Genomic DNA, 25,905 nt, shown 5'->3' on the forward strand with positions numbered 1-25,905 from the left:
TTAATCATTTAATATTTTTATTTGTAAATCAATAAATAATATATGTATACTAAACCTAAAAATTTAGACAATTTAATGCATAAGCATGGTGAAACTATCTGCAGATCTGAATGTTTTGTAAGTAGCATAATTACTGCATACCATATAACCTGAATGCACATAACTTATATTTAAATGTTATATTTTTTAAAATCAGGTACTTCTCTAAATTTTAAAGAAGTGGAAATCATTTAAAATATGAGTAAGGGTTTAAGATGAGCTATATGTCCAATTTTAATTACATTAAAACCCAAATATAAAATATAGACAAAAGTGAAATTTTTCTAAAAGAAGCATTTACTATCGCCCCTCCCAGAGTAGGTAAATTACACTACAGAGAAGAAATCTACATGTACAGATAATTTCTTCCTTTGATATGTGTAAAAAAATAATTTTATGTTGTCTAAATTTTTAGGGTTATATAGTTAGAAATATAGAACTCTACTTTTATAGACATGTCCACTAGGGGAAATAAGTTAGCACAATCATTTGAATTGGTTGTCTACATACTGGACAGGGCTTATTCCTTTTCTTTAGCTTCTTTGCACACGTAAAGCATGCCATAAGATGTCCTGTTTTGCCATGAACAATGCAACCATTTTTAGGCCGACCTTGGCAAATCACACAAGGTTCAATGGCATTAAGGGGAAAACTAGATTCCACAATTTCTTCTTTGTCTTGTGTTTCTTCCTTCTCAAACTCTTTGACATCTTCTTGGCTGCTATAAATGATGCTGTTAGAAGTTGATGGCTGAGAATAGTCCTCACTTTCTTGGGATTGGGAGGCTTGTGTGATTTTATCATCATTTTCCTCAGCACATGATTCTCTGGAATCATTCACTGCAGTTTTTTTACAATCAGGGACATCAAAGCCCTCTTCTACTTGTGTTGAGTTTTCTAGTTTGGCTTTCTCAGGCATTTTCCCTTTTTCTTCAGGAAGCCAGTTCTCACGAAGGGCCCAACATCTGTTGCAATGAGGTGGAAGAGGAGGATTCATTTCATTGCACGAAGTACACTTCCAATAGTCCTTCAATGAAAAAAGACAGAGTTTCTGTAACCCTTTGATACAACTAGTCATAGCCAACACTAGCAACTTCAGTATGTCTGAGGTAAAATCTATCACACAGTTCAATTCTCAGCATTTCATATTTTATATAAAATATCTGACATGTAACAATCTTTCCTCAAGCATGAGATTATAAAGTACATAACTTTTTCAGCCAAACCATGCTACAGAATTCTAAAACAAAAAATGTATTCACCATGATCTTAACCACGTCCCAATAAAGTTATCTGTTCAAGGACAGAGCTGGTTCATTTAGTTGAAGCCCAAGTGTGATATAGCCTTTTATTCTAAAATGAGGCCTGTACTCACTTCACTCCCTTAAAGGTTCAACCTTGGATGCTGTGACCAACATCCACCCAATCAATCTAGATGACGCTACCACCCAATGTGCCTCAGAAGTGCTCTAAAACCTGGGCTCAAATAAGTGTTTCCTAACTTCATACACAAAGGAAACACTAAAACATTCTGATGTGGGGCTCAATCTCAAAACCCTAGAGATCATGACCTGAGCCGAAATCAAGAGCTGGGACACTCAACTGACTGAGTCCCCCAGGCACCCCAGTCCTGAATTCTTAAATGGCAAATCCTACCTACCACATTCTCTAGTAATAAACAAGAATGGCAAAATGGTGCTAACTGTGAAAGCTGGGTGATACACTAGAAATACATACTACTACTCTCTATGCTGTACATACTTGAAATTTTCAATAAAAAAAATTTCAAAGTTCAAATCCCAACACACACACACAAAAAAAAAACCTAAAAAATTCAGTAACAGGGGTGCCTGGGTGCCTCAGTTGGTTAAGCATTTGCCTTTGGTGCAGGTCAGGATCCCAGGGTCCTGGGATCGAGCCCCTCATCAGGCTCCCTGCTCAGCAGGGAGCGTGCGTGTCCCTCTGCCTCTGCTGTTCCCCCTGCTTGTACTTGCTCTCTGTCAAATAAATAAGTAAAATCTTAAAAAGAGAAAAATCCAGTAACAGATCCCGACACAACAAATAAAAGAACAAAAATGCTTTAAAACTTTTCTAAAAAGATTTTAATTTTATAGAAAGTACTTCATTTTGGGAAGCAGACTAGGTGTATTTTTCTAACCTTAACCTCTGTTTTCTTAATTACTTAAAAAAGCAGATGTATACTTACAGCTAAGGAAATTTCAGGATCTTCTTCAAATGAATCTGTATCACTCTCCCCTGCCTGATACACAGTTACTCGATATACCTAATAAAATAAATTCATTAGCATCAATTCATCACCTTTTTTCCTTAACCAGGAAGGCTTCTTCGTGGTTAAGTCCTAAACGAAAAGCATGTACTACTATATATGAGAAATTCTGAGACAAAGGTCAAATGGAATAAGTGGGTATAAAGGGGGAAAAGTGGAGGACCATGAAATCCTGACCCACTATGGTTAAAAGGCAACAGACAGGATGTTTAAAATGAGTAAGGCAAAAAATTCAGTATAAGCATTTTTATTTTATAAATATGGAGATTTTAAGTAACTGTGAAATAGCAATGTTGACGGCAGTCACCTCCAGCAACTTTAACTGTGTGCATACTTTACTTTTGTAAAAAGTAAATTAATACTAAAAGAGGGGAATTTTTTTAAATTTATTTTTTAAGGTAAACTCTACCCCTCAATGTGGGGCTCAAATGCATGACCCCAGGATCAAGAGTGGCATGCTCCATCTACTGAGCCAGCCAGGCTCCCCAAAGGGGAATTTTTTTAAAATAAGACTATTATAAGAATGTTCATTAAGGAGTATTGACTTTTTGACATTTACAGTTACAGGAATATAAATCAGACAACAAGGAACTACAAAAGCCTCAAGCCCAAATAACAATATTCTAGTTCGAACAAATCAAAAGTCAAAGAGTAAGTGAAATCAGAATACATTATTTCAATTGTCATCAATACAGAAAATACTGAAGAACTTTAGACTGTAATTAGAGAAATAAAACTACCTCATCATCTTCATCTGAGAGTTCTTGTCCTTCTTCACTAAGACTATAATCTTCTGAATCGAGAGACTCAACTTCAAATTCTACACTGAATTGATCTGAAACTGAATCCTGATCCAACCAATCACCTGAATGTTCACTTACACCAGCATCAAGATCCTAAAATCAGGGGGGAGAAAAAAAAAGTTAAAGTACATTACCTGCTGGCCTCTGTAACAGCTTCCTAGCTCCTCCCTGCAGTCGTATTTACTCCTTAGATCCCCCCTGCACAATGACACTAGATTAAGATTCTGGGTTATTACCACATTAATATTATTCTCCCTGTTCAAAATCCCATTACATAAAGGAAAAAGGCTAAATCCCCTTGACATTCAAGGTTCACATAGGACCGTATTAACATTTTCATCTTCTCTACAACTAGACACCCGCCCGACCCCTCAAATATGAACAATCAGCCAGATCTACATTTTTTTCCCCTCAACCAAACTTGGCACTTCAACTTCCACATTTTACCTCTCTCGCTGGAATAACCAGTTTTTAAGTTCCACTAATCCTTTTTTGCTAATAAAGCTTCTGTCAATACCAAAACCAAGAGAGTACTTCCACTTTTAATTATCTTTACTACTTACATATTAAATATATTTTATAAGTATATAACAATTATATATTTTTACACATACATTATACACAATTTTGCATACATGAGTCTCATATCTGAGTTATACACACTTTAAGAGTTAAAAAGAGGTAAAAACATGTTTTAATCTCTTCATATCTTCAGACGTAGAATGCTAGTACTACAACCCACAAATTACAAGATTTATTTTTTTTTAAAGATTTTGAGAGAGAGAGAAGGAGCAGGGGGGAGGGGCAGAGGGAGAGGAAGAAGCAGACTTCCCACTGAGCAGGAAGCCTGAGCCACAGGCAGATGCTTAACCCACTGAGCCACCTAGGTGCCCCATGAGATCTATTTTTTAGTGAACTTTGAGAATAACTTCTTTGGAAGAGCTTTCGGACATAATTTTTTTACATTTATTTTTAAAATTCTGTATCAGCGCATGTGGTTCTTCATTTTATAGTGTAAGAACCCTAATAAGACCATTAATCCCATAATATTTGCTGTCAGTGGCTAAGAGGAACATAACCAAAGTCGAAAGCTAGAACTAGAAAAAGTACATTGGTCTAAGAATCAGGATACAAACGTTCTACTTCTAGATTTGCCATTAAGGAGCTATTTAACCTTGGACATATTTAACCTGTAAAGACCACAGCTACTTCATCTGTAAGAGGAGTTTGGATTAAATAATTTTTATTATTTCTATTATCTATAAAAACAAAGTATTTTATAAACACTGAGGTCAAACGACTGTTCTTTTAGTGATGTCAGGAAAGCAGGAGTAAAAGCAAAATTGACAAGTTGCAGTTCTAATTCTTAACAAGGACTCTATTAACAGGTTAATATTACACATCAAGCTAGAATACAATCTCTAATAAAGTAACCTAATAAACTGGATACTTCAATTAACTAGTATTTAATGCATTAAGTTTAGAATATGGGGATAAATCACAAGACAGATTGGAGTCTCAGCAAGTATCTTCGATGGTACGGGTTGGCAAAGTACAGCCAGCTGCCCACTGACTTTTATAAATCCAGTCTTACTGAGCACAGCCATTTCCTGTCTACAGCTGCTTTACACCCAACAGCAGATTGAGTAGGTGCAACAAAGACCACACAGCCCACAAAGCCCAAAATAAGTTACTAACTGGCCCTTTACAGGAAAAGTTTGCTGACCCCTGTTCTAGGGTGCTATGAAGAAAGCAAATTAAAAGCTGTTTTTTAAAGTTTTGGCTAATGTTCAAAAAAGAATAACCCAGAAACTTTAAAAATATTGTACATGTAAAAAGCATCAGAAAGATCTTAAATTTTGAAGTCAGAAGTCCCTGGTTTTGCCTGAATTCCAACTGTGGCAATTATTATGAGATCTTAAACAAGTTATTTAAAACCCTCAAGTTTATCTTTCCCATCTGTAAATGGAATTTGAGGCTGCTGAGATATCATATAAACTGGCTAGTATAGAGCCTAGAATATAGCCTTTAGTTCCTCAATTTATTAAACCTGTAAGAAAGATGCAAGGCAAATGCACTTTTCTTTTTCTCAAGAACCCGTATTTTTTTTCCATAGCATTTATTTAATGTCTTAATTACCTGTTTCATTGTTGATGATGTGTCTCCCCCTGAGGGCAGGGACCATAACTACCTTGACTACCACTCCACCCCAGTGCCAGACAGAAGCTGGCACAGAAAACACCGACAGACCGACTGACTGAAGAACTTGCTCTCCGCGCCATCTAGTGGCCTACAGAAGTAACAGCTCTAGTAAATCCTGTATCCACTAAAATCACTGCTTTGGAAGAGATAAATGTAAACATAATATGTGTAAGAAGTAACAATACAGAAAAAGTTAAGAATAAGTTTACTATCACAACTGATTCAGTCCCTTACACCTTCTAGGAACTATAAGATGATCACTAATATCCAGAATAATGACCATGAGATACTGCCATATCACAAATAAAAGTTCTATTTTTAATAATATTTTAAAAATAAATGTTTAATGACAAGAAAGGTAACATTCCATTTGTCAGGCATTCTTGTTAGCAAAAACCTTTTTTTTTTTTTTTTTTTAACCAAACTTCTTTCAGTGACATCTCTTAAGAATTTTACTCCTAATGCTTTGGGATTTTGTACCAACAATCAAAAAGTACTAAAACTCTCCCACCATCCATGCAGTAACATACTTATATTCCACAGCCTTAGTAAAAGAGACCTTTCCTGATATCTAGGCCTACGTATGGCAAATGTGTAGCTTAGACTATGCTGACTTATTTGTTGGTAGCTACAATAATAAAGATACCGTTACTCTAAATATTCAAAACCAACCAGCCTTAGAATTCTAAGATATCTAACTGAACCAAATTTGCTTTTCTGTTCCCTTATTTTTTAAAAAGTAAAACAACAAATCCTCAGACCATCCTATACTCCAATTTATTTGAATTTACTATTGGTGCAGTGGCCCACAAAGATTCTCCAATATGTAGGATGACATTAACAACTATTAATATTGGTACTAATTTTACCAACACACCCCACAACTATCTCCCACCTTTCTCTCAAACCTGGGGTTGGGAGTAGAAAAGATTTATATACTAGTTTTATTTTTATTTTTTTTAATGTTTATTTGACAGAGAAAGAGAGAGCACAAGCGGGGTGAGGGGCAGAGGGAGAAGCAGGCTCCCCACCGAAGGGGATTCCAGAACCCTGGGATATTGACTTGAGCTGAAGGCAGCCGCTTAACCAACTGAGCCACCCAGGCGCCCCTAGTTTTGACAGAAAAATTTAGCACTATGTATAACAGCAATAGCACAGCATATATGTGTATTCTACCCAAATGCTTATTAGGACTTCTAGAACTAGATTTTAAAAACAAGAGTCTTGGTTTTTTTCTTCTTTAAAGATTTTATTTATTCATTTGACAGAGAGAGAGCACAAGCAGGGGGAGCAACAAGCAGAGGAAGGGAGAAGCAGGCTCCCCGCAGAGCAGGGAGGCCCATGCGGGCCTCGATCCCAGGACCCTGGGATCACAACCGAGCTGAAAGCAGACGCTTAACCGACTGAGCCACCCAGGTGCCTCAAGAATCTTGTTTTACTTAAAATGAAAAGATTACCGGATTTGATGGCGTCCCTGTTGATTCACTGCTACTGCTTCTTTCACAACATATCTCCCGTATTACACACAGAGCAAGGCTTTCATCAAAGGAAAGGGAAATACTATCGGATTTGTGGCGCTTTCTCTGCCGTTCACCAGGTAATTCATCTGAATGTTCTTCTGGATACATAAAGAAAGACAAGTCAATTAAAACCCTATACTGTGATTCATGTAGCAAATGAGCTGCCTTGAGTACCTACTTGTACCAAAATTTAATTTCAGTGATACTAAACAGAGAAAATAGTCAATTACTACTGTTTCAAAAGTCAACACTTCTATTGGATCAATCCAACTGAGAGCTATGACAGAACACTCTATTTTTTTTAAGTAAGCACTATACCAAATGTGGGGCTTGAACTCATGAACCCAAGATCAAGAGTCACATGCTCTACTGACTGAGCCAGCCAAGGGCCCCCAGAACACTGTATTTTAAAAAAGCTTTCCAAGCTTCTGGGGTGTGTGGTGGGCTCAGTAGGAGCGTGCGACTTTTGATCTCGGGGTCATAAGTATGAGCCCCACACTGGATGTAGAGATAACTTACGTACATACATAAATAAACTTAAAAAAAAAAAGGCATTTTAAGCTTCTTTCAGAATGTCATCTACATTAAGTCACAACTAATTTAATCCATCTAGAGCTTTCTTTAACCAATCAAAATTTTTTTCAAAAATCATACTTTAGGATATAAGATTTGTTTCTGAAAAGAACCAAAAATGTTTAATTTACTTAGAAGGTTTTTTTTTTTTTTTTTTAAAGAACCACCTATTTCAGAGAGTGAGCGAGCATGAATGGGAAGGGCAGAGGGAGAGAGAATCTCAAGCGAATTCCATGCTCAGCAAGGAGCCCAAAGCAGGGCTCAATCCCACAACCCCGAGACCACAACCTGAGCTGAAACCACAAGCTGGATGCCCAACTGACTGAACCACTTGTTTTTTTTTTTTTTCTACATTCCAATTTCCTCAGTACCCTGTATTTTCAATAGGAATCAAAAGCAGTAAAAATGGTTTATTTTATTTTAAATAATGAATTATCTCTGACTTAGAATGTTACCAAATCTGTCAGGAACATAAATGAGAGTCCTATCATGTAGTGTATCAAATATAAAAATAAATTCCAAGTGAATTAAAGAGCCAAACACAAAGAATAAAACCATCCAAATACTTGTAAGAGAATATTCTTATAATACCGGGGTAGGGAAGTATGATGTAACACTGCAAAACCCTCAAGAAAAAGTTTATCAACATTAGACTATGTTAATTAAGGCTTACATGGCAAAATAAAAGTTAAAAAGCAAATGTCAAACTGGAAGAAAATATATGCAACATACGTAAAACAGTTACTATCCATTATATTCAAGTCCTCACCAATCAAGTAAAACAAAACTTGATTAAAAAAAAAAGTCATGGGCGCCTGGGTGGCTCAGTCGTTAGGCATCTGCCTTCGGCTTGGGTCATGATCCCAGGGTCCTGGGATCGAGCCCCACATAGGGCTCCCTGCTCAGTGGGGAGCCTGCTTCTCCCTCTCCCACTCCCCTGCTTGTGTTCCCTCTCTCGCTGTGCCTCTCCCTGTAAAATAAACAAACAAAATCTAAAAAAAAAAAAAAAAAGTCAAGGGACCCCTGGGTGGCTGTCGGGTAAGCATCTGCCTTAAGCTCAGGTCATGATCCCGGGCATCTGGGATTGAGTCCCACATCGGGCTCTCTGCTCAGCAAGAGCCTGCTCTTCCCTCTCCCTTTGCCCCCGCTACTCATTCGTGCTCCGTCTCAAATAAATAAAATCTTAAAAAAAAAAAAAAAGTCAAAGATATGAAAAGGCAATTCATGGAATACAAAGAATAAACATATGAAAAAATCTCCCACCTCTTACTGACCAGGGACATGCAACGAGATTAAAATGAGATACCATTTTTCACCCACAAGAATTACAAAGTTTAAAATGAGAGTTTCAAGAGATTTGAGAGAAAGGACATTTTTATACACTGTTGGTAAAAATCTAAAATAATACATTTTGTGGGCAATCTCTATCCTAGAGAGTGATAGAGAAATACCTGCATAATTACTTAAGGTTGTATGTGGCAAGGTGCTCACTACAGCCTTTTATCTAAGTACCAAATAGGGTTATGGGATTAAATAAACTATAATCCACATGCCCGAAACAGGTACAACTCGCACACCTCTGCTCACTCCATTTCCTTCTCTTGACCTTACTAGCCAGAAGACATCTTTTTCCTCTGAATTCCCCACTCTTATATTTTAAGCAATTCTGTGTTGATCTCCACAACTAGATCACAAGTTGACAGAAATTCTTAATCATGTTTGTATTCCCTATAAAAGGTGATCTTAGAGCCTAAACCACGCTGATTCATAATTTTTACCTCCATTAAAAATAGTATTTGGGGCTTTTTTGGTGACTATTAAAGTATTATATTACTCATTATAGAAATCTTAAAAAAACAGAAAATTTTTAAAAATGTAAATCATTTGTAGTGCTACCATTGAAATCAATATTATAAGTTTACTGTAGGGGCGCCTGGGTGGCTCAGTCATTAAGCATCTGCCTTCAGCTCAGGTCATGATCCCAGGGTCCTGGGATCAAGTCCCGCATCAGGCTCCTTGCTCAGCAGGGAGCCTGCTTCTCCCTCCCCCCTGCCTGCCACTCCCCCTGCTTGTGCTGTCAAATAAATAAAAATCTTAAAAAAAAAAAAGTTTACTCTAATAATTTTCCAGTTTTCCAGTTTTCATTTTTTATTTCCTTTTAAAAAACATATCTGAATCACACTAAATGTACAATTTGGAATGGTTTTCTCTTAAATCTTCTTTTATATTATTTTTAATGGCTGCAGAATATGGTGTCTGTGACATAGGTTCATATACTGTTCATTTTTTTTTTTTTAAAGATTTATTCATTTGAGAGAGCAAGCGAGCACATGAACAGGGGGGAGGCAGAGGGAGAGAGAGAAGCAGACCACTGCTGAGCAGGCAGCCTGACACAGGAACTGGATCCCAGGACCCGGAGATCATGACCTGAGCCAAAGGCAGATGCTTAACCATCTGAGCCACCCAGGCACCCCTACACTGTTCATCATAATTCAATGATTTAGTCCACAAGTCTGAGCACCTGCTTACTGTGTGGCAGTGCTAGGCCGTGGGTATACAAAAGTGAAGTCAGCCATCATCCCCGCCACCACAGGAAGTTTAATTTCAAACATCAAGGCAACTGAAACATAATTATTTACAAGCTATAATGCGTACTATGAGGAAACAGGCAGGGGGCTAAGGGAAAGAAGAGAGAATCTGCTTTTCTGGCTGGTTAGAGACAGCCTCTCTCAGAAGGCCACATTTAACCAAAAACAGAAAAATGAGGAACTGACCATGTAAGCAGAGACAGGAAGAACTGCTGGCAGAAAAAAACTGTGTGCAAACACAGGAAGGAGTTTTGACTCGAGGAATCAAATAATCAGCACAGTGGAAACAATAAAGGTAGGGGGGAAAGGCCAAAAACCAGGTTAAAGGTAGGATCATGGCCTTGTAGGCTGAAGTAAAAAGTGTGTCTTTTTTTTTTTTTTTAAGGTTCTTTTTCTTTCTTTCTTAGAGAGAGAGAGAGAGAGAGAGAAAGGGTGAGTACAAGCCAGGGAGAGAGGGAGAGAGAGAAGCAGACTCCCCGCCGAGCAGGGAGCCCGATGTGGGACTGGATCCCAGGACCCTGGGATCATGACCTGAGCCGAAGGCAGACGCTTAACCGACTGAGCCACCCAGGCGCCCCAAAAAGTGTGGGTTTTATTGAAGTAACAAAAGTGGCTAAGTGGGAAGTGATACAATTCAACTTACCTTTTACCATCTCTTTTGGAACTACATGAAGGAACACAGAGAGCAGGAGTAAGAAAATCAGAGCGCTGTTGCTATGGTCAGGAAAAGACAGGGCAATGGCCTGAACTAGAGTGATGGCATTTTCTACCATGTATGTCTTCAATTATAAATGAAGCTGTAATTAGTGTCTCTACATATATAATCTTTGAATTTCTGATTATATCTCTAGAATAGATTTCTAGAAGTAGTTACTGGAATAATGGTAAGTACTACAAGCCTTTTTATAATCCATAAAGGTTTAACACCAACAACTTATACACCAATAGTACATCAGTATCAACACAAAAGCTAACAAGGATGAGTCAAAAATTCATCTCTGCTAATTTGATAGCCTAGAAAAGACACTTTTGCATTTTTTATTGTCTATAAAGTGAAATCACTAAAATCCATCCACTCCCTCCTATTTATCAGTCATTTGTATTAACTATGAAAAACTTGGGTTTCTGCCCTTCTTGCTATATGGATTTTTAATATTTTAATCAATTTTGGGGAGCTTTTTATGTAATAAGGGTATTAACACTGTTGAGTTTAAAGTATCCTTCAAATATGATTTTTTTTCATTTATCTTTTAAACTTATTTGGAATTCATTTTGGCATATGGTACAGATGGAACTTGTTTTTTCTTCCCCAAATAACTAACCATTTGTTCCAGTCCCATGCAGTTAACAAAACATCCTCTGTCCTCACCGCCCTCTGCCCTCATGTACACACTAGTCCGGGTTTATCTACTCTATCTCAACTGATCTGCTGAACTCTTCTTTCATCTGAATCATACAGTTTTAGTTACTATGACTTTTGATCAGGCAACACAGCCTCCTCCTCCTCCACTATCTTTTCTCTGTAAAAATGTTCTCAGCCATTTTATCTCATCTTCAGTTCCAGAGGTTATTCATTTTGCTTTTAAACTGAATGGTGTGTTTTATCACTTATTAGAAATAACAAATATTTTAACTGTTAAGGTAACTAGGGACTAAAATAGAGTTTCTACGCTTGTCCTCTATTATCTTGAATAATAGCTAACTATGAACTCCAGTGGGGCCCAGGAAATCATGCCTGCTACAGTCAACCAAAAAATGTTGCTAAGAAAGCAATTTTTAAACCAAATCACATAAAAATAAAAATGAAACTCAGAAATTCATCTAAAGCAAAAAAAAAGCACAATTTCATTAAGCCTAAATGCATTAATTTTATTAGAGAATAAACAGTAAAAAGCTGTTTGAAAGTGTCAAATAAGCATATATACCTGTCTCACTAATTGCTCTCCTTCTAGATGAGGTAGATGGTCTAGAAACCAAATCTGAAGATGAAGGTTTCTCTTCCTGCAACTCTTGCACAGGGTCCTAAGCATTCGGAGGAGGGGGAGAGGACAAAACAAAAACGAACTTTTAACACCAGGAAGCTAATAATAATTTGTTTAAAATAACCTAACTTTTAAGAAACATCCTACTAGAATGTGTTCATTTCAAGATTACCTTTTGATCACTCCCACCTTCAAGGTGACACCTATTTTCACTCACAGATGTGCCTGAATCTGATGGTTCTGATGGGGGGGAAAAAACAACAACAACAAAGAATCACAAACTAAGAAAGAAAAACTAGTTGGTCAGCCCAGGACAAACTCCTTACACAATTTAACCTCTCAACAAACATTAAATGTGTATCTCCCAGGAGCCAACCCCATGCTAGATACTGGAGATGTAAATAAGATAACTCAATTTTAACACTGAGTAGTATTACATTAAGAGTAATAAAAGTATAATAAACAGGATAAAAGAAGTATTATAAGATAAATCAGTGAAGAACACAGAGCAATGATTATTTGGTAGGGACAGGGCAGGGTCTGAGGAGCAAGGAATCAGGAAAGGTTTCACACAGAATACAAAGAAGCAGAACTAAGAAAGGCTATTCCAGACTGAGGGAACACCTCATGACAAAAGCATCCAGCAGTGAATTACCAATGCCTGTTGCAGGGAATTACAGGTAGTCAATTATTCCTGGAATGTAAGCAGGATCATAAAGGATTCTGTGTGTCTTGTGAAACAGCACAAGGGATGTCAACAAGCAGCACTCCTGCCATCAAGCCTGCATCATTGCACTCTTCCCCGCCATGACACTTCAGAATCTGCCCTGTGGCACTGCTGCAGCCACTCACCATTAAAAAGGTTTAATCCAATAGATAAAACTGATTTGCTAGTTCACAGCAAGTTTATCCAGAGAACAATAAGGACCCCCTAAATGGTCATTTGAAGCAGAGGAGTGACAAATCACTTTGGCAAAAAAGAAAAAGAGAGCAGAGGCAAGGAGGCCAGTGCTAGACAGTAACCGCAATAATACAAATGCTGAAGTATCAAAGCCTAAACCAAGGCATGGAAAATAGGTCAATTCCAGACAAGGTAAAAAGGTAAAAACCAACAAGGCCTAGGGTCTGATATACAAGGCAAGGGAGAAAGGTGTCAAGAAGGACTCCAAGATTCTGCCTTGACTGGATAAATGGTGGTACCATTCACCAAGAGAAACTTCAGAAGATAAACAGATTAGGATGGAAATATAATGAACTAAGCGGATGAAACTCATTCAGGTAGGTAGGTTTTGTTTGTAGTTGGATGTATAGACCTGGAGCTCCGAGTCAAAATTTTAGATAGGGAGTATACACAGTTGCCAAAGATCATAATCAAATACCCTTTGTTACTCTCTTGGAAACATTTTCATCTTAATAGGAATGTCAGGCCCACGCATTAATATTCTTAATTTATGCACTTTATCATAATAGTTTATTTCTTTACACTATGGGTTATGTATTATACTGATATACATATACTCTATATTGTACATATAGAGAGGTTATATTTTGTTTTAATAAAAGAGATGTTACAATACAGATGTAATAAAAAGGAAGTACTAGGTGTGACAGGTTAAGAACACGGTTACAGGAGTTCTGCAGTTAATTCTACTAAACTGAAATCTGAAACAAACCCAGAATGGAAATAACCTAAGTAATCTACAGGTTACCATCTCATTAATAAAATTTTTCTAGTAATCTACCAAGGTTTCTTTCCATGAATGAATGAACATACCAGGGATAATATTTAAGAAAACTGAAAATACTACTATAATACTACAGTAGTTTGTTTTATTTGCCTTCATTTGATTTCATAAAGAGCTCTGTAAAACAATAAAACATATCACCAGTCTAACAGTCACTTTAACTCTAGGATAAGGGAGTGATGCCCTTTTCTGGGTCTTAAGTCCTAACTGTGGAAGAGCATTCAACTCAACACATTTATTAAACATCATATTAACAAAACACTGTACTGCTGATGCATAATGCAAACCTGATTAGGATACAAGAAACAGAAATACAAACAAGTATAACAAAACAATGTAACAATAAAGTCTAAATACAGAATTAGTGGAAGCACGAAAGAGTGGCCAGTTCCCTGTAGGAAGTAAACAAGCTTCTGAGAACAGTTTTTAATTGTAGTTCAAGGATGGGCTTTAAGACGTCAATGATGTGCTGGGAGCCAGCTCCTACTGGTACTCAAAGCGGACTGTATACCTTTCTTACCAACTCCATGTATGTAGCCTGAAAACGGCAATGGTGGGAGTTATTCACACCATGGAACTCAGTGAACACCACAAATCAGAGCTTTTCCCCCTGAAAAGTGGGCTGTTAAACATTTACCAGCAGGGGCGCCTGGGTGGCTCAGTTGGTTAAGCAACTGCCTTCGGCTCAGGTCATGATCCCAGGGTTCTGGGATCGAGTCCCGCATCGGGCTCCCCGCTCAGCGAGGAGCCTGCTTCTCCCTCTAACCCTCCCCCCTCTCATGTACTCTCTCATTCTCACTCTCTCAAAATAAATAAATAAATCTTTAAAAAAAAAAAAGTTTACCAGCATACCACTGTATATGTTTATGTGTATCTCTCTGAAATAAGAACCCAATGCTTTCATCAGCTTATCCAAGGAGTATGGAACCCAAAAATAACCAGTTAAGAACTGCAAGTCTACAGGTAGGGAAATTAAATGCCACTTACCTGAATAAATTGATAAAGTTTTGTCTATTATAAAAAACAACAAAAAAGGGCTCATCCAAATGGTCCTACTTAGGTATCTATATTACTTCCCAAAGCCTTTCAATACATGTTTCAAGGTTTGATTATATCTCGAGTAAGCATGCCTTGAAATTATCTACCTTTCAGAAACAACAAATGTTGGCAAGGATGTGGAGAAAAAGGAACCCTCACGCACTGCTGGAGGGAATGCAAACTGGTGCAGTCACTGTGAAAAACAGTATAGAGGTTTCTCAAAAATGAAAAATAGAATCACCATATGATCCAGTAATTAATTCCACTAAAGAGTATTTACCCAAAGAATACAAAAACACCAATTCGAAAAGATATATGCAGCATTATTTACAATAACCAAATTATGGAAAGAGCCCAAGTGTCCATCAATAGATAAAAGGACAAAGAAGATGTGAGATACACACACACACACACACACACACACACACACACACACACACACACACACACACACACACACACACACACAGGAATAGTATTCAGCCATAAAAAGGATGAAATCCTACCATTTGCAACACTATGGATGGACCTAGAGAATATAATGTTAAGTCAGTCAGAGAAAGACAAATACCATATGATTCCACTCATATGTGGAATTAAAGAAACAAAACCAGAAGAGAGAGACAAACCAAAAACCAGATTCTTAACTATAGAGAACAAATGATGGTTACCAGAGGGTGGGTGGGTAGGGGAATGGGTTAAACAGGTGATGGGGATTAAGGCATGCACTTGTCATGATGAGCACCAGCTAATGTAGGGAATTGTTGAATCACCACATTGTACAGCTGAGACTAATACAACACAATATATTAACTATACTGGAATTAAAATAAAAATATAAATTTTAAAAATAAAGTGTTTAATAAATGCTTGTGAAACCACCCCCCCAAAAAAAACCAGAAAATTATCTTTCAAAACAAATTCTAATACTGATATCCCAAGACTTAAATTGATGGGATAAGGTATTTAACTTTACATATTGGAAATAGACATTAGAACCTTAGTATTATTTTAGTTCATGCAGTTCATTTCTTCCTGTTAAATGACTCCACATACACAAAATGTGTTTAAAATATTTTTATGGTTTTGTTTATCGTATTCAAAATTAACTTACCATGCTGATTGACTACTACCAAGTTTCTGTAGATCATTGTATATATTTTCCTTATAGGGAGAAAAAAAAAGATGTACATTTTAAAATAAAAATATATTAAACTGGACTTAACCAGACTTTTAAATACACATTAGCATGAACTATATTGTACACAAGCTAAATTTTAAATCACTGTATTCAAACTATATCACTGGCAAGCTTCTAGGTCCTAAAAAGTAGCATGATAATTAGTTGTACAATGATTACATACAGTTACTCTTACTAATCACAAAGGTCTCTCTAGCTGAAAAGACTTCATATCTCCATTTCCTGAAATGTGCCTTGTTTGGACTTTACCAAAAGACCCAAGGGTGTGAATGCAGAAAGCAGGTTGATATATGTATTTTCAAACAGAAAAGAAAATTTTTAGCTCTGTGCTTAAAGCTTAGAAGTAGACTGCCTAAAAAGGCAGTGCATTATGCAAAACCCACTATAGAAGAACTTGATTTTGACTTCTATTAACCATGGACCAATCACCTAATGGATTTTTTTTCTTTTTTTTTTAAAGATTGTATTTATGTATTTGACAGAGAGAGAGAGACAGCTAGAGAGGGAACCCAAGCAGGGGTAATGGGAGAGGGAGAAGCAGGCTCCCTGCCGAGCAGGGAGCCCAAGTGGGGCTCGATCCCAGGACTCCGGGACCATGACCTGAGCCGAAGGCAGACGCTTAACAAACAGCCACCCAGGTGCCCCCGGATTTTCTTTCTTGATCTTAAAATCTATTAAAAGATGAAGCTTCCTTCAGTCATTTAATAAATACAGACTGAAAACTCACTATGAACCACTGTTCTAGAAACGGGAAAAAAAAGGAATAAAATGGAAATAAGTCTTTGCCCTCATGGAGCTTATATCCCAATAGGAAGACAATTCGCTTATTTTAGTCTTCACTGATGTTATGGTACACTTTTCTTTTAAACTAACGATTTTAGGCAATGTTACTGGTCACATGGTATCATTTCTAATTCTCATAATTAAGGGGAAGTGCCAATCCCAACTATTTCTTTTCACCTTTGGGACTAATGATACAGCTCCATAAACTCATAAATATCAATATTCCTATTCATATTCTTTTCCAAGTCAGTAATTTCCCCAGTGTTTAACCTCTCAACATACTAGAATTCAAGTCAAAGATACTTCAATCAAATCACCAATACACTTATTAAATTTATAAAAATAAAGCTTATATCCCAAGGCCAAGTATAAAATAGTAACATAAATCTATTAGATAAATGTGATTTCTTAATGGAAAGATGTTTATATAGTGTCAAATTAAGAAGCGTGACAAAATTAAATATGGTATGTTCACAACTGGGTCAAAACACATCTGCACATAATGTAAAAACAACAGGTAAAAATGCCATTCGAAGGGCACCTGGGTGGCTGAGTCAGTTAAGTGTCTGCCTTCAGCTCAGGTCATGATCCCAGGGTCCTGGGATCAAGTCCTACATCAGGCTCCCTGCTCAGTGGGGGTGCCTGCTTCTTCCTCTCCCTCTGCCCCTCCCCTCTGCTCATGTTCTCTCTCTCAAAATAAGTAAATATTTTTAAAAATTACCATTCAATGACAAACTATAGTCTTTTTTTTCTATTCTTAGCTTTCTGTCTTTTCCTATTGCCCAATAATATACATTATGCTTATATAATAAAATTGTTTAAAGTTGTAAATATTCCATTTAATTACTATCTTTTTAGCTATAGCATTATTGAACATTAAATACTAGAATCTAGTTAATTGTTTCAGGTGAAAAATATTCATTCCATTTATTAAGATACACATGCATGCTAAGCTCCACACAGACTGTGCTAAACCAAATGGGAAAAGGAATTCCAAATGTAAGGAAAGAAAGATTGAAAAAAGTCTTCAGTTTCCAGTAGAGTTATTCTAGAAATGTCATCTGGGTTAAATTCAGCTGATTAAGTGCTGTAATGGTATATGACAAAATCTCCAAAGGCAGGCTCAAACTTAAGCCTTTACCACAGTGTGATCTAAAGACTGTCTTTGAAAGTAACTGCAATAATTTTTTTTAATATACAGTAACTGTGACAAACATTTATTTATTTTTAAAGATTTATTTACTTGTCAGAGAGAGCGCGAGTGCACATGCACATACAAGCAGGGGAAGCAGCTGGCAGAGGGAGAAGCAGGCTCCCCGCTGAGTAAGGAGCCTGATGTGGGACTAGATCCCAGGACCCTGAGACCATGACCCGAGCCAAAGGCAGATGCTTAACTGTGAGCCACCCAGGCGTCCCAATTTTTTTTTTTTTTTAAGATTTTATTCATTTATATGAGAGAGCACATGCACAAGCAGGGAGAGGGAGAAGTAAGCTCCCTGCTGAGCAGGGAGCCCGACTCAGGGCTCCATCCCAGGATCCTGAGATCATGACCTGAGCCAAAGTGAGATACTTAACCAACTGAGCCACCGACGTGCCCCAGTGACTAACATTTAAATGATTTCTATGTGTCAAACACTGCTTCTTACACACTATCTCTTCATAACCTCCACATGAGGTATTTATATTAACCCTACAAGTAGGGTAAACTGAGGCTTAGGATAAATTAATTTACCTAGTCACACAGCTAGTAAATGACTGAGCTAGGTAGGTCTCAAACCCGGGTTTATAAGATTCCAGAACTCAGGTTCTCAAGTGATATGCTATTATTACTAAGAAATTAAATTTCTGCAGCTTTTATATATACAGCAACAATTTTTCTCTGACAAAAGGCAGTGAAGATGGAGGTAAACTGAAATGTCTGTCCAGCTGGCTTTTTACAGTGGAGCTGAAGAATTTACCTGTGCTCTTTCACAGAGAAGCTTGGCACTCCAAACAAATCCCCTAGAAGATCATTGGAACAATACACAATATGCTGTTGCTTCTCATCGTATAATCGTTTAGTCATTATATATTGGCCAAGATAAAATATAACCTGAAATAGAAATAGGATTTCTGAGCATTAAAGAAAATTAAATGTTAGTTTCAAATACATTCAATATCTCATTTATCTAAAGATGCTTAAACAACCTGCAACCATACCCGTAACTGTCTAGAATAACAACCATTTTGTACTCTTAAAGCTTTTAAATCTTTTCCTTTTAATTTGATGGGATTAGACACTGCTTTTCCAATTTACTTAAATAAGTGTGTGTATGTAACAGACTTTAACTCTGCCCAGATATCTAGGTACTACATACTAGGAAGAAGGGAAAAGGCAGCAAAATGCAAAACCATTGAGAGCAATAAAAAGTTGCAAACTAAAATACAGCAGTGACCTGGAGTCATTTAGTAAATAATAAATAGGCCCAAACACCATACATCTCAACAGTCTATGAGGTCATCATGGATGAGGACCACAGGAAAGTAACCAATTATATGTACACAACAGTTTGGAAGAATTCAGTGAGTAAAATAAACTCTTGAAGATATCAATATAATCTATGCAACAATAATCAAACTAGTGACCCTGAATCATGCATATAGTTACTGTATGCTCCATTAAGACAAAGAAGTGATACATCTTAAGATATCCACATACAAACCTATTAACCACTTAAATATGTATGAATTTTTTTACAGTTTAAATGTACTTTTACAAGTACTGTCTCATTCCCTGATATTTCATAGAATTGTTTTCACTGTATTAAAGATAAGGAAATGGGACCTGGTCTTCTGACTCCTAGTCCAGTGTTTTTTTCTACTACCCCATACTAGCTGTCATCACTCTCCCATATGCCCCAGAACAAAGATCCTGCAACTGAAAACTCAGACAATAAATATATATATTACTGTTACATGGTTTAGCATAGGCATTCTATACCTCTATAATGGCCCGATCAATTTTCTCCTTATTTCTACTACTAAATGCATACCTTTTTGTTTCCTTAACCAATTACATGATGATGAGGTCAAACCCAAATTAACAGCCCTAAATACATCCTTAACCTCGGAAACATCCTTAACCTCGACACCCCCTTGCAAGCTCCCCTACTGTCTGTAGACTTAAGTGGTTAAGAAGGCCTAAGACTTAAAGGAATATTCCCTGGTGACTATGGATTGAAGATAAGTTGACAGTGGGAAAGGAAGAAGAGAACCTACACTCCTACCAAACATCCCATAATGAAGTTTATAAAAAGTGTGGCTGAAAAGGAAAATGGTTAAGGGTCTCTTCCTGACCCACTAACCTGATGTAGATAAGTTACTTCGGTGTTTTAAACAATCTGGGCCCCATAAACTAAGTGGGAGAGATGGGGAAAAGGCACATTTCATTCACAATGAAATTTTGCCTAAGATGGCCCAATCTCTCACTGAAAATCATGCTTCTGTGCACAAATTTAAAGCTAGAGAACATTACATTGAAATGTATCCATTAAATAGAACATGTTCATGAATCAGCTCACCTCTATCCCAGAAAGATCAGTATACTGTACTCATGTATCTCTAGTGCAGAAGTTCTTAACCTGGGATCCATGGATGCCCAAGAAGTCCTTGGATAGAATTCAGGGGGTCCATTAATTTGGATGGGAAAAAAAAATTTCTATATTTTCACTAACTTTTAACTGAAATTTAGCTTTTCCTTCAATTATGAATATAGGCAACAAACCACAAAGTATTAGTAATATCTGTGATTTCTGTCACCAATAAAAATCACAAGTGTTTTCATATCATACTATGGTGTAAACATCTCAAAATACTAACTGTACTCCTCACTACTTTGAAATTACATTTATTAGATCTGCTGCTAAATCTTATTATTTAATGTGTTAATAAAAAAACACACTCAAAAAAGCACATATATCACAAACGTGTTTAGTATTTTGAAAACTATCTTACATAATTTGTTTCCTTTGTAATCCTATACATTTTGGTTCATGCATTTAGAAACAGGATTCTGAGAAGACTTTACCAGTCTGCCAAGTGGGTCCACAGCACAAAAATGCTAAGAACCCCTACAGAGCCTCCCTCTGTCTCAGAGTTCCTAGCTGAGAAATGATATTCAAGTATAATTAGAATTTCAGCTTCAAATTATAGTCCAAATGACCACAACACTTAATATTGCTGCTTACTGAAAAATCCCTCTATATGGCCAATTTCTCCCCATGGCTACATGTAACTAGCAAGACTTGAGTTATTTTGTTAACTCTTAATTTAGCTTACCTCTTTCATAGTATAAGTGTCTTTTTGTGCACCGACAGACTTTAACAACTTCAAAAGCAAAGGCTTTGGTCTAACCTACAAAGAACAAAAAGCTGCTATTATACTTCCAAAATTATTCCAGAACTATAAGCCTCACAGCAAGATGTCCATGAAGAATTTCAATAAAGGCAGCAGACGTTATATTTGACAATCTCACAAGGTTAGAACTAAAAAACTAAGTCATGTTTTCACTAATTGTATCCGACTATAGAAACTGAGTATCACAGACTGTCAAGTCAATTTGGAAAAAAATGCTGAGATTTCATTACTATGCAAATAATCACAGATTCCTCAAGTATCATCAGTTGCAATCAAACACAGTATCCATGCCAAGGCAGTGAAAATTATTTTTTCCTCCAGTTATTTCTATTATCTGCTTACTACCTTACAAACTTAACTAGAAATGGAATACTCCAATGAGATTACCATAAACTAAATTGCAAAATCCAAGAAAAGAGAGTAAGTCTTTAGCTCTGTTTCCCAATCTTTTCTTTCCACGTTAGGCTCCCGAAGGCTGGAGGACTTAAATAACAAGGATAATTTAAGAGCAGATCTGAGAATGCAATTCACAACCCTCAACTACAAACCATCATTTTCTTCCTACTCTATCATGTTACCTCTTAGTGGGCCTACATTTCAAATATCTACTGACAAACACTTATTGAGCTTCTACCATGCACCAGACAGTGCTAGGTGTGGGGGCGGGGGGGGGGGGGGATGATAAATAAAACATGAGCTGTATTCAAGGAACCCACCAACTTGAGCAAAGGTCAATTTTTTCTATAAAGAGCCAGATAGTAAATATTTTAAGCTTTTCCTGCCAGATGGTCTGACTCAGAAGTACAGATATGTAAACCAAAGGCCATGGCTACATTTCAATAAAACTTTACAAAGAGGCCAAATATGGCCCACAGGCTATAGTGTGCCTGACCCTGATCTAGAGGTTTTCTAAGTGGTATTGAGAAAATAACTGGCAAGGAGGCAGGGACAGAATATACTCTTTCTCCCTCTTGCTGTATCAAAATCTTTAAAACTCAAGTGTCTTTATAGCTTGCCACCTCCACACAGACTGATGCCTCTGTGCCTCTCTTCAATATACTCCTGTCCTTTGCCTAACTTTGAAATCTAACAGCATCTCAGTTTGGAATCTAACTCTCAAAACTAGATTTAAGAAAATTTCCTGTTTCCAGCTAATCAACAGAATATTCTTTAATCACCAAAAAACTGGGTGCCTGGGTAGCTCAGTCGGTTAAGCGTCTGCCTTCATCGGCTCAGGTCATGATCCCAGGGTCCTGGGATCGAGTCCCACATGGGGCTCCCTGTTCAGTGGGGAGTCTGCTTCTCCCTCTGCCTCTGCACCCTCCCCCTGCTCGTACTCTCTCTCTCAAATAAAATCTTTTAAAATAATAATAATAAACAAAAAACTTAAAATACACAAGTGTGGTACTGAATCATTAATTGTTCTGATCACACTTTTTTGTGTGTGTGCTTACATATACACTTTACTTTCAGGTTACTTAAAGAATGAACTCTCTCTTGAAAGATAAAAAATTACTTTTTTCCCTCCTAAAATTTTATGCATATTAACTTCAAACTACATAGAACTCAAAATAAAAATCTGCAATGGAAAGTCATCAGTTTTTTATTAAGACCTAAAAGACATGCAATAAGAAAACTATAAAAGACAATACCATTCTTAATCTTACATTTAATAACAAAAAGATAAATTCCAAAGATCTAGATGTGAAAACTAAAAACACTACCAGAAAATATAGGACTGTATCTGTATAATCTTGGGATGGGAGAGTTCTTCCAAAGCATGATATGAAATGCAAAAACCAACAAGTCAATAAATTTGACTTCATAAAAACATTCTCAATAGGAAAGACAACAAAACTAAATGCAACCTTTGTAAATGATAAAAGTTACATAAATTTGAAACCAGAGTACTACAAATTAAGAAAAACACAGTAAACCTAAAGGAAGAGTGGAGAGATAAGACCAAGCAAATCCCAGAATAAATGATTTAACAAATGACAAGATGCCCATTCTCAAGAGAGATCAGGGAAATACAAACTTAAACAATGATACAGACCCTTCTACCACAAAAATAGCAAAATGATAATAAAAAGTGATAACATGCAGTGCTGGCAGAGATGAAAACTGCCACAATCTTCTGTTAGCAAGTTATGAATAGCAATCAAAAATATGTATAGTTTAGGACCCAGGAGTTCTGTATACAAAATCTTATAGAAGGAGTCACATAACACAGGATACAAGTACAAAGCAGCACTATTTGTAATAATCAAAAACTAAAGGCAATTTTTAAAAAAACCTATAGCAGAGGCATAAATTTCTAAAAAGGTACACTAATGCTTTGGAACGCTTTGCAGCCCTTAAACAGAATTCTATAGACGTATTGACATGGATGGAATTTGCACACCTGTCTTAGCAGAACAAAACAAGACAGTAACAGATTAAAATTTGCACATGTATATGTGGGTACACACACAGAAAAAATCTAAAAGGAAACATGGTCAAAAGAGAAGACTAGAATTTTCAGCTTCCACTTTTTACATTTCTGTAATGCCTCAAATCTTTACAGCATGAATTACTTTTGTGACTTTTAGAAACCATCTAAAAAGTTAAATACTGACAAGTCAAAATAGAAAAAAAAATCGGTCAATAACAAACAGAACTTCAGCATCCATGCTTAAGAATGTTAGTGGAACTTAATATTAAATCCAGGGTGATAAAGGACTAAGAAAATAAGTACCGATTCTTACAGTCAGCTTTTACATTTATGCCTGGCATAAATGGCAGAATTTAAGCTGTGTACATACAATTTCACTTAGAGAACCATGCTATAAATGGGGTCTATGGAATTTAGTAGATCACCTCATAAAATATTCTTAAAAGTTACACTTGAGACAAAAATACCAACCAGGGTCTCTTGTTCCGAAGCTGGAATCTGTGAGGTGCTTACAGCACCATCAGTAGACACAGACATGTTGGTATTGCACATTTGCCTACGAGTGGGGAAAAAGAAACACACAAAATAAAAACTTGAAATAATGAAACATCTGTGAAAAAAACCAGAGTCATATGGAAAGGATATAAATAATGCCCTTAAATACTGTCTTTATTAAAACTAAAGCCAGTAGCAAGCAGGTCCTTACCTGGATCAGTGTAGAGAGTTAAGTGCTCTACGTCGCTGACCACAGGTACCTATCTCTAATCGCCAATGAATACAGCTGGGAAAAAGCATGGTTTAAATAGCCCCAGCTGGAGACAAGTCAGGACTTAGCTCCTTTTATTACCTCCTAGGAACGTGTCCGAACTTGACCAGCCCAAAGGGAAAAGCTGAGTCAACTTCCCCACAGAACCAGCCCAAACTCGCCCAGACACGGCGCCGGGTTCACGCAGGCACCTGTCATTATCCGGACCCCAAGCCGGGAGACTGCAGACCACAGCGCAGCACAACACCCCCCGCCCACGTGACCTTTACCCCGACCACCCGCGGAGCCCCGTGGCCTCCGCTGGCCAGGTTCTCTGGCCCGAAACCCCGCCCTCCTCCCCAGGGGCCACAACCTCGCGTCCTACCAACAAAAACCTCCACAAACCCACGTGCCCCGCGCCCCCCCACCACCAAATGCACAAAGGCTGCGGGCGGTGAAGAGGCTGCAAACGACAACGAGCTGGGAGACCCAAGTCACAAAATAAACCCAGAACTGCCCACGCGCTTCCCGGCGGGTACCTGCTCTTCACCAAGCGGGGTTGTCCGCGCCTGGAGTTGGGGGGAGCGGAGACCCTCGAGACCCCCCAGTTCCCTTCACTGGGCGCGCAGAACCCCGACGCCCTGGGCCTCGGCGACCATTCCACTCGCAGGGCCCAGGCCACTGGGGCGCTCGAACGCACCAGGTCGGGAGAAGAAGGAAGCTCCCGGCGGCGAAAGCGGCAGGACCTCGGTCAGAGGGGTTAGGGCTGCCGCTGGGGCTCGGGCTCTTGCTCCATTTTCCTTCCAGCCACACAGGGCCGCAGAGGCCCCAGAAGGAGCCGAACCAGCCGAGGTACGCCCGATGCGCGCCCCCTGCTGCTCGAGGGGAGCGCGCCGGAAGCCGCGGCTCATCCGGGCGTATACGCGCGCGCGCGCGCTCCAGCCCCACCACGTCCGCCAATGGGGGGAGAGGGTTGGGTCGGCCGCCTCCGCGAAGGGGGCGGCCCGGGAGCGCGGCGCGCGCAACCTGGGCGTGCAGCCTCTGCAGGGCGGGAGTGGGTGTGGGGCGCTTGCGCGACCGGCCGGGCTGGGCCGCCAGTTCCCCTGGGGTGGGGCTCGGCCCAGGCCGCCGCCGCGGCCGTGGGGTCTTCTTTATCCGTTGTGCTATTTCTGTATGCCCTGTGTTTACAACTCCCGACCGCGGTGGAAACTGCAGGCACCAGGCATATCTAAGTGCAGCTACCAAAAATGAAACCAAAATTAACAGCTGTGCGATATATTAAGGCCACACTGCCGGCTACGGGAGTTGTATACAGATGAGTTATTTCAAGACTTGGTTAAAAAAAAAGTATGATTAAAACTACCACAATAGGGGGGTGGGGGGATGGGTTAGCCTGGTGATGGGTATTGAGGAGGGCACGTTCTGCATGGAGCACTGGGTGTTATGAACAAACAATGAATCATGGAACACTGCACCAAAAACTAATGATGTAATATATGGTGATTAACATAACAATAAAAAATTAAAAAAAAAAAAAAAACTACCACAATATAGACTTGTACACGATGCAT

At 38.1% G+C, this 25,905-nt stretch overlaps 2 protein-coding genes across 9 annotated transcripts; both read right to left on the minus strand.

The window, feature by feature from the left end:
• Nucleotides 1-25,236, minus strand: MDM2 (MDM2 proto-oncogene). Of its 8 annotated transcripts, none has more exons than XM_027593190.2 (11): nt 24,874-25,236; nt 24,061-24,145; nt 21,078-21,152; nt 18,719-18,852; nt 15,891-15,940; nt 12,166-12,233; nt 11,937-12,033; nt 6,788-6,948; nt 3,066-3,221; nt 2,245-2,322; nt 1-1,065 (listed from the first exon to the last, which is right to left on the minus strand). In XM_027593190.2, exons 2-11 carry the CDS (start codon nt 24,139-24,141, stop codon nt 502-504), a joined length of 1,464 nt encoding a protein of 487 aa, XP_027448991.1. In that variant the 5' UTR covers nt 24,142-24,145; nt 24,874-25,236; the 3' UTR covers nt 1-501. The 8 variants fall into 8 exon arrangements, with proteins under 8 accessions (XP_027448991.1, XP_027448992.1, XP_027448994.1 ...); XM_027593191.2 differs by having other exon boundaries at nt 25,035-25,166; XM_027593193.2 differs by lacking the exon at nt 24,874-25,236 and adding an exon at nt 24,437-24,454.
• On the minus strand, nt 24,877-25,905 carry LOC113922384 (translation initiation factor IF-2-like). The gene is made up of 2 exons (XM_035729308.1): nt 25,879-25,905; nt 24,877-25,600 (listed from the first exon to the last, which is right to left on the minus strand). The coding sequence occupies exons 1-2, from the start codon at nt 25,903-25,905 to the stop codon at nt 24,881-24,883; spliced, it is 747 nt and encodes a 248-aa protein (XP_035585201.1). The 3' UTR covers nt 24,877-24,880.

The sequence above is a fragment of the Zalophus californianus genome, chromosome 9 (assembly GCF_009762305.2).
Source record: "Zalophus californianus isolate mZalCal1 chromosome 9, mZalCal1.pri.v2, whole genome shotgun sequence".
In the NCBI taxonomy this organism is placed as follows: domain Eukaryota; kingdom Metazoa; phylum Chordata; class Mammalia; order Carnivora; family Otariidae; genus Zalophus; species Zalophus californianus.

Bases quoted from the DNA above. Each gene is read 5' to 3' on its own strand.
- MDM2 (XM_027593190.2), bottom strand. From the start codon at position 24,141: ATGTGCAATACCAACATGTCTGTGTCTACTGATGGTGCTGTAAGCACC. The intron at 12,034-12,165 runs GTAATCTTGAAA...CCGAATGCTTAG, and splicing joins AAGGTGGGAGTGATCAAAAG to GACCCTGTGCAAGAGTTGCA. The intron at 1,066-2,244 runs GTAAGTATACAT...TTTTCATTGAAG, and splicing joins ATCCTGAAATTTCCTTAGCT to GACTATTGGAAGTGTACTTC.
- LOC113922384 (XM_035729308.1), bottom strand. From the start codon at position 25,905: ATGCATCGTGTACAAGTCTATATTGTG. The intron at 25,601-25,878 runs GTAGTTTTTTTT...TATATCGCACAG, and splicing joins GTGTACAAGTCTATATTGTG to CTGTTAATTTTGGTTTCATT.